The sequence below is a fragment of the Echeneis naucrates genome, chromosome 24 (genome assembly GCF_900963305.1).
Source record: "Echeneis naucrates chromosome 24, fEcheNa1.1, whole genome shotgun sequence".
Lineage (NCBI taxonomy): Eukaryota > Metazoa > Chordata > Actinopteri > Carangiformes > Echeneidae > Echeneis > Echeneis naucrates.
Window position 1 is genome coordinate 17,607,006 of NC_042534.1, and position 9,640 is coordinate 17,616,645.

Consider the following 9,640-nt stretch of genomic DNA (forward strand, 5'->3'; position numbering starts at 1 on the left):
TTTCTAAAAGAAGATTTCCCCCTCTCTATTCCAACCATGCTACTAGCCTCTGCTCATCAAAACAGTCCATCATCGCCCTACAAAGAAAAACAGCAGACTTTACTGAGGTCACAATGTATAAGAATTTGATTTATAGACTTCTGCACTTTCCTTTCCAGGGTGATCTGACCTGGCAGGAGCAGGGGTGTCTTTTCTCTGGTAATTCTCTGAAGTAGTTATATGCTCCTCCCTAGATGTACGGTAGTTAAATATGCACACATAAACATTGCAGTTTTTGCTCAGTGCATAGTTTATAAAAAATAAACTGCTCTTTAATGGATCATTCTGTATGAGCGCTCACTTACAGCTAACAGGCAAATAATTAATTTCTATGTGAGCTTATAAATAAGTCAGAATACACAATGTGCCGAGAGGGGAGCTTTGTATTTGTTGGAGTCACAGAGTAATGTCCACTGAGAACTGCTCACATGAGGAGAAAGCTTCAGTACAATCATGGTTCAGCAAGCGTAACTTTGGCCAGCAGGTATATCTGTCTCAGAGCTCTAGTAAGGTGATAGTCAATACTTTAAAGGTCAAGTCTTTTTTATGGCATTTCAAAAACGAGCAGTGGCTTAAAGTGTATTTGTCTATTCTGATATAAGCTACAAAAATAAACGGAAGGACTAGAGATATTATCTACAGATGTAAAATTTGTAGTAATACTAGACCATAGCAATCACCATTATTTTGTGGAATTACATGTTATTTTATCATAATGCCATGTGAGCCAAAGTCATGCGAAAGTTGAGGGTGGTTTTGGGGTGCGGCTGAGGGTGGTGATCAGTTTGTTGTGAGATCACAAAGTTTTGTTTGAAGGCTCAGCTTTATTTACTGGCTGCGTGAATTGCTCTATGGTCGGTAAAGACCCTTTACGAGAATTCTGGTTTTTAGAAGTCAGCTGGAGATATAGAAACATTTCTAGTAGTGTGTATGAAGCCAATGTTGTCAAACACTTGAAAACTTATTAACTGATGGATAAAGTGGTCTCTAAATGACAAGCCCCAAACCAAGCTGTTTACTACAGAATGGTGTGTCTTGCCACAAAAAGAAAATACCAAACAAAAACTGAATTTATGGTTCCCACTTGTTTCAGAGATACGGGATATAATGAACAGCATTTCTTTTCCAAATGGGACTCCACAAACACATGCCTGGCCACTGGCTAACTGGCTTTATTCCTCTGCTTTGTCAGAATGATGAAATTTGAATTGCTCTGTTGGTCTCCCTTCAGAAGTCACCACGAGGCAATATGAGTGAAATGTTTTCCAATCACACTGAGGTCAGAACCTATGAGATGCTTTAGAGGATCTCGTCCATTGGTAATGGTGGGTAGTTAGAAAGGCAGCATTAGAGTGCAGTTGGCCATTTTCTAATAGTGCGATGACTTCTGTATAGATCTGTTATTCCATAATGAGATTTGCCCCATCACACTGTGGTAAGCATGTAGATGCTGGTATTGATCTAAAAAAAAAAAAAATAAGTCTTTTCTTTAATTAGAAAGAGACAAACATTTATCTATGTGAATAAAAGGATGCAGTGCCCTCTGTTGGAGGAAGACATTCAATCTGTGTTTTTTCTGAGGGTCAAAAAACAACAACCATTATCATTACCATTTTCTTTTTCTTTTCCTTCTTTTTCGTTTTCTTCCTTGTAGTTCCAATCTGAACTCATTGTCTAATGATTTTAAGGGATGGAGATAAAATGACAAAGATCATAACATTATTAAAAGGCAGTTAAATGTTAAACCAACATACTATGTAGAATCAGAATGACCAGCTTGTATGTATGTTCGAGTTCTACTGACTCAGACAGCCTTTTTTAATTTTACTATCAAATTTTGTTTTTCTTTATCATTAACATTATGATTATAAATATTTTTGGAGCACAAGGATAAAGTAAGGTAATAGTAAGGTAAGTTGAAATAAATGTCTACAAGTGTGTGTGTTCATTGAGCAGCTGGATTGGCAGGCATGGTTTCAGTAAAATTTTCACGTAAGCAAAATATAAAGAGAGATGTGCAGAAAAAAGTAAAGATCTATTGAAAGAGGGGTAGGAGAGTTGGAAAGCGAGAAGACAGGTCTGACAGGTGTGGTTCTTCACAGCCCCTGGGATGTGTGTGTGTGTGTGTATCTGCTGTATTTTTTTTAATGTCTCTCCATACAAAAGCACTGTATTTCAATTTTAACCTCTAGTGTTGGAGGAAATGTGGTTGCCAAACATTCACTGGTAATGTTTTTTGGCATAGTCACTATACGAAGAAGGGTCAGGGGTTAAATCCAGAACCTCTATGAACGGCAGTGCTAACAGCTGCATCACAGTGCTGCCCCTTAGACAAGCAATGAGAGAAAGGAAAATAGGAGAAAAGAGGAGTTATAAAAATAATGAAAACTGGCAAAATAAATGTTAAAAAAAAAGCAAAAATAACGAAAAGACAAACTAACACCTGCTTTTAAGTGACTGCAGAAACTTTAACACATAATTATTATAAGCTAGAAGGAGAAGGGATGAAGATGAGTAAAAGTTGTTGCATTAGTATTTGTGATTGTGGTTTCCATATTATGTTGAGGTAGTTTGGGTAAGACCAGGATTTTTCAGCATTGTTCGTCTTATTGATTGGATACTTTGATTATTTCTACATTCAAATTTCCACCAAAATGGTTCACAATGAAGCTTTTATATGTACCATAACTCTCATAAGTCTTTCTGATGAAGTACCCAGACCCCTCGGGTCATCAGGGACAGGTCTACTGTGTGTTCCCAGAATCAAAACCCAACAAAGTGAAGCAGCTTTCAATTATTCTGCTCCTCACCTGTGGAACAACCCCCCTGCACACTTGAGGTCTGCACCAGCTGTTAATCCCTTTAAATCAGGCTTGAAAACGTTATTATTCACTGCAGCTTTTACTTAGATTCAACATATCATTTTAATGTTTTAATCATTCTAATTGCTATTATTGTCTTTTACTGGCTGAATTTCTTTTTTTCTTTCCGTCTTTTTATTTGAGATGTATTTTCGACTTATGATTTTAATGTCTGTAAACAATTTTTAATTGCCTGGTGTATGAATTGTGCGATACAAACAAATTTGCCTTCCCTTGCCTTTCTGAAAGCTCAGCGTTGCACATTGTACTCTGGAGTTGTCAAAAATAAATAAATAAATGTAACGAAATGGTGGTTGGTGAGGGAGCATTTCCTCTAATGGCAATGCAGTGTGAGTGTGGCTTAATCACTTGTAAGACTTGATTGAGTGTGTGTTAATAAACATTAGGCTGTCTCTCTTCCCCTGGTGATTAGTGGTTTATGTGCTTGGCTCTCTGCAGGCTGAAGACGCAGTCCTGAAGATTGATGGAGGGCCATGCTATTCAAACAGCAGGCACTGCTGAGACAGAAGCTCTTCGTTCTGGGCAGCCTTGCTCTCGGAAGTGTCCTTTATCTTGTAGCCAGGGTAGGGACCTTGGATAGGTAAGCCATCACTGTCACTTTGGGAAAATGCTGCATATTAATTTAATAGAAAGAAAAAGAGTCTGAAGGAATAAGAGAATTCGTTTTCTCTCCAGTCTTTTCATTTCTATATCCTTGGTGACATTTGGATGTGCTACTTCTTCCTCAATTTTATAACTCTGGGATTAGCTGGGAATCACTTTATCACCAAAGCTGAAAACAGGTTGCTTTATAAATCAAGTTTTTCCTTAGTTAGCAAACAATCCACCATTATATTCATAGTGTTGCTGTTGTTCCAGTTAAACTACTGTTGTTGCTGCTGCTCCCCTAGAAAATGTTTTGCCCTCAGTTGCATCTCGCAGGTCCTTCATTTTCAGAGACTGCCAAACTTTCTTCTTTTCAGTTCTCTCTCATTCAAAGCAAATTAACTTCTTTCATGAGAACATTTGTATACATCTGTCTTCTTTTACACTAACGCTGATTTCTATAAAATATGCAAAATGGAAACCAGCTGAAGAATAAATACTGTTCTGGCTTAATGTTTTAATGTTTTAAAAATTGTTTAATTAACAAAAAATTTTCAAATGAAGAAAAAATCCTTTTTATATCAGAATATTTGTTATTATGACTTGTGACATACTGTTTTTCTCAATGTCTTTGGTGTTTTTTCTTTTAGGCTTCAGCCTGTTTGCCCTGTTGAAAGGCGACTGACTCCCTCTGAGCCACAACAAATCCCTCTCCGCACCCTTCAGTTTAAGCGTGGTCTGCTCCATGAACTACGTAAGGGCAATGCCACCAAAGAGCAAATCCGCCTGCACAACCTGGTCCAGCAGCTGCCTCGGGCTATTATTATCGGGGTACGCAAGGGGGGCACCCGCGCCCTGCTGGAGATGCTCAACCTGCACCCAGCAGTGGTCAAGGCCTCACAGGAGATCCACTTCTTTGACAATGACCAAAATTACGCCCGGGGCATCGACTGGTACAGAGGAAAAATGCCCTTCTCCTTCCCCCATCAGATCACCATTGAGAAGAGCCCTGCTTATTTCATCACAGAGGAGGTCCCTGAACGCATCTTCAAGATGAACTCCTCTATCAAGCTGCTGATCATCGTTCGGGAGCCTACCACAAGAGCCGTCTCTGACTACACACAAGTTCTAGAGGGAAAGGAGCGCAAAAACAAGACCTACCACAAATTTGAGAAACTGGCCATTGACACCAACACCTGCGAGGTAAACACAAAGTACAAAGCTGTGCGGACCAGCATCTACACTAAACATTTGGAACGCTGGCTGAAGTACTTCCCTGTGGACCAGTTCCACATCGTAGATGGGGACCGTCTCATCACAGATCCACTGCCGGAGCTGCAGCTTGTTGAGCGCTTCCTCAACCTTCCCTCAAGGATCAGCCAGTATAACCTGTACTTCAACGCCACCAGGGGATTTTACTGTCTGCGATTTAACATTGTCTTTAACAAGTGCCTGGCAGGCAGCAAGGGCCGCATCCATCCAGAGGTGGACCCATCAGTGGTGATGAAACTGCAGAAGTTCTTTCACCCATTCAATCAGAAATTTTACCAGATCACAGGTAGAACATTCAACTGGCCATGAAGAATTTTCAACTGCTTGACTGAGATTTCTCGGATTGGCGTTTTAAAAAAAAGTAAAACACCACGATATGAGATCTCATAAGATATTAATAGCACTTTGACTGTACTTAATACAAGAACAACAGTGTGACCAAATATAAAAAGGAACTTGATCTAAGTTTGTTTTTATGTGTGTGAAATTAAAACTAAATTGTTTGACTGGTTTTACAGAAAGAGTCAGTTGAGAGCACTTGATCTTGCAAATTAATTCACCTGTCTGCCAGTGTCCCCTATAAAGAAAAGAACCAGTAAAGAACTGTGATCAACTAAAGAGATTATTTTTGTTGCAATTAAAGGGACTATCAAACAATGACATTCATGCTGTTAGGATAAACTTTGAGTGTGAGGCTTTTTTTTACGACATCCCGCTGGCAAAATGATGTCATAACAACAAAATTGTTCATTTGTCCTCCATCATGATGTTTATGTGACCAAAACTGCATGTGCAATCAAGATGACATACACAGTGACATTATAGGACCTTGAATTCATTTATTGTTGTCTTACCTTTTTTTTACCACATTTAATTTTCTAATTCATGCTGTGATGAATCCATTTGAGGATGATATCTTACTCTCACCTGAACGTTATCCAGAAAAGGATCATTAGAAAGAGTCTGATTCAAAGGCTTAAAAAGAGTTCAGACTACTAATATTTGATTGTAAGTATGTTTCTTCCCGTACAGATTTTTCATTGGTTTGTGAATTACCAGACAAAAAGCCATTCTGGAAAAAAGAGAAATGGACAAATCTTATCAAACCAATTGCTTATTCTGAGATTATTAACAAAATCTGTCTGGCTCATTCTGTATCATGTGTGTTGTTAAGAAATGGTTAAAATAAAAGAACATAAACATTTGTCAAATTATTTATTGTGTATTGTTTGTCTTTTGCTATTGAATAGAATTATTGAACATTCAAGGGATACATGGATTAATAGATTGATTCAACCTTCTCTTTTTTAATTTTATACAATAATCATGTTGTAAAAGATGGTCCCATCAAGAGAAAAATAGACATAGGCCCATGTAGTCCATAAATTAGAACAGGGGTCACCAAATCCAGTCCTGGAGGGCTACTGCCCCACATGTTTTAGATGTTTCCTGGCTCCAACACACATGATTCAAACAATTCCTTAGTCATCAGGCTGTGTTGAGGTCCTATAAGGAGTCACTCATTTGAATGAGGTGTGTTGGAGCAGGGAAAGTTCTCAGGACAATAGCCCTCCAAGACTAGAGGTGGTGACCCCTGAATTATATACAGGAGGAGGCATGGCTACACTCTGATTGACAGACTGTACTGCAATAATCAGGATAGAACACAGAGCAAGTCAGATCCAACCTTCACTCCTCTACTGCTCCAACATGGCAGTTCACAAACCAGTAGGTGACGTTAGGGTTGCCATTTGGGCTGACCACTGCTGAACTGAAGTGAACTATCCCTTCAACTTTCTAAAATTGGATGAGCAAGCAGCTTAGCCCTGAACCCTGTCTCCTCGAGGATCCAGTGAATGGGAGGTGAAACTGTGCTTTATACATTAGAGAACACATATAACAAATAGATATGTGGTTGCCAGCAGACACAGTGAACTATTATGAGATTTAAACTTAGTCTTTATTTACTATATTGTATATTTGAATGGCGGCATGGTGGTTCGCGTTGTTGTCTCACAGAGAGAAAGGCTGTGGGTGCAACAAAGGCCTGGCGCCTTTCTGTACGGAGATGGCAGCATCACTATATTAATGCCAAACACACTTACAAATGCAATTGATACATTTGATAAGGGAGTTTTCCTGTTTCATTGTCTATATTCACTTGTGGCAATACTATCATGAATACACATTATTCCTATTTTCACTCACATTTTGGGTGGATAATGCAAATACTGCGGGATTATTTTATTATAATCTGGTATAGGCCGTTTTGTTCATTGTTCTCGTTTGATGTTAAAAGACAAAGAAGTATGCCTGTTTGTAGGGCTGCTTTATTATCAATGTTGTTGTTACCTCAACCTAAAAATAAAAAAACAGGCCGATAAATTTCCCAGCCGACTGAGTAACGTATGTCGGTGCGCGCCCTTCGGATAAGCTAGATACTTTAGCTGGACTCTCTCCAGATATATAATTATTATTATAATAATTTCCATTAACATCTGGCGCAGTGCATGAGCAAAAACAACTTAATCTACCTCTCTTCATTTCATTTCCATTTTTCCTCCGCCCTGCTGCTTCTCTGTCCTGGTCGCCTGTTTTTGAAGAACTTTCTTATGTCCATGCCTGTAGGATAGCTGTCCGCTGACAAGTGTACGTCCAGTCCACACACAGTGACAGCGTGGCGATAGCAGTGTTTGTATTTAAATTTCGCGCGCTAGGTGTCGCCCGTTACATTCAGTGATTATGCAGCATAGACTCACCCTGCAACGCAACCTCTCCACTCTTTGAAGTGATTTTGCTGCAGCCCTATTAGGCTGGGCGCTATTACAGGAGCTGTCCTAGACGCGTCAGTCAAAGCGCAAGGGGAACGGATATTATTCTGTGATGAAAAAGACTCATTCATGAAATTCCATTGAGACTTTTACATGGGGACACGTGCCCAGATAAAGTGTCTGGCGACGCGCCTGGGGTGTACCCCGCCTAATGTGAGCTGGGATTGGGATACAGATAAGGGGTAGAGGATGAGCAAGAGTGAGTGTTTCTGAATGTGTCTCTTGTGGAGTTGCAGGAAGGTAAACATAATGCTGACATCTAGCGTTGTGTCAGAGCAGTAAATGAATGTCCCGGAGGACCGAGCTGTTCGGTGGCAGATTATACTTGTTTACATTAATAATTCATTAATTCATATTTTTGGTGATTGCTTTAGGAAAGAAGGTTTCGCTGATTCTTAATTTTATGTATTTAATAATTTTACAGGTGGTGTGGTCAAAAAAAGAGTTTGCCCGTGATTAGGCTGACCAAGCATCCTCTTTTACCCGCACTTTTGACGTCCCGTCCGGGACGTTCTCAGGGTTTTTATTAACTGATGATAATGTCCGGCTTTCCTTCTATGTGTGTATCAGTGACGTGCGGTGAGGTTTGTGGTTGGGGAGGCACTGACTCGCAAGTCAGATTTACAAACATATAATGCTAATAGTAGAGCTTAAATTCACAATTCAGTTGGCAGATTTTACACTGACTGCTATATTTCATATCAGAAATCCTTACACACATGTAGGGCTACATTTGGCAGTTAAATTTATAGCGACTCAGAGGGAGCATATTTGCTCTTGCAATTCCACAGTACATAAACATTAAATACAAACAAAAGTAAAGAGTGGTGTACAAAAAACAGATTTCCAATTCTGACAAAAAATGTGACAGGACAACACAACCAGTTTGAATTCAAACCCATTTTTGTCCTAAACGGAACTATTCATGTTGTTTTTAAAAGCTTTAAACTAAAGCCTGAGGGTAGTTATTTTGTCAGTAATCACAAGCTTACTATACATTATCCCGCAATTCCTTAATGTGGACACCAAATCCTCCATGTTCAGGGTGAAAATCCAGTGCAGTTGTTACGTTGATGTTCTTTGAATTTTTGCAAGAATAAACCGAGTCGTAAACTTGAACTGCAGACTCACTATCGCCCCCTGTGTTGAGGAAGCGGTACTGACTGCCTCAAGGCAAGCCTTTTTCTTGTGGATTCATGTCAGATCAATAAGACTTAAATATTACACACACACGAGAAATACATTGGCGAATACTTTGGAAATCAAGAGGTGTAATAAAAGTGTCTCATACAGAGAAAATAATCAAAACTTATAGGAACCACAACGAAATTGCATTGAAAGCACGTTAGTGGATAAATATTAATAGTATTTTATTATTTATGTTTTACTTCTCGTGATGACCGATGAGGCTCTGCCTCACTTACCTCCCCTGACCGCACATGTATACGTGTGTGCTCCCACGGTTGTCATTGTTTGGGTAAGCGTGTGTGACGTAACCCCGAGAGGCTGCCCTATAGGCGGATCTCCAAAACTCTCAACAAGAGAGCAGCAGACACCGGCGGTGCAGCTGAAGCCTTCAAAATGCCGAAACGCAAATGCACGTCCACAGATGAACTGCGAAAAAAAATCTTTACCAACCCGGTCGGGATTTATATGGGAGGCTGAGTGCACCGTGTGCAAAGCTGGTACATATTTGTCTGTGTCCAATAAAGGTGCCGGGGACCTCACAGCTCATATGGACACTGAAAAATATAAAAAGGTAGTTCAGAGTAGTTCAGCAAGTAGTTGTAAGCAACTGAAACTGCTGCGAAAAATCAGCTCTACGGCAAAATATGGATGGGTAGACAAGGAGGATCAAGAAGATAACTAAAGATGTTGTTTATTGCCTGTTGAAGTAATGTCTTGTGAGGGTACTTTTTATTATTTTACATTACACTGAAAATTTCGTGAGAAATATTTTGTTAAAGTTAAGAAATAGTTTGTTAAAATGTTCTAATACAGAAGAGGTATTATTTTGAACATTATTTCATA

General features: G+C 39.3%; 1 protein-coding gene across 1 annotated transcript; it reads left to right on the plus strand.

Annotated features, from left to right (window-relative positions):
* The first annotated feature begins 3,394 nt into the window (after window positions 1-3,394).
* On the plus strand, window positions 3,395-5,087 carry LOC115038008 (heparan sulfate glucosamine 3-O-sulfotransferase 5). The gene is made up of 2 exons (XM_029496814.1): window positions 3,395-3,501; window positions 4,157-5,087. Exons 1-2 carry the CDS (start codon window positions 3,395-3,397, stop codon window positions 5,085-5,087), a joined length of 1,038 nt encoding a protein of 345 aa, XP_029352674.1.
* The last annotated feature ends 4,553 nt before the right edge of the window (window positions 5,088-9,640 follow it).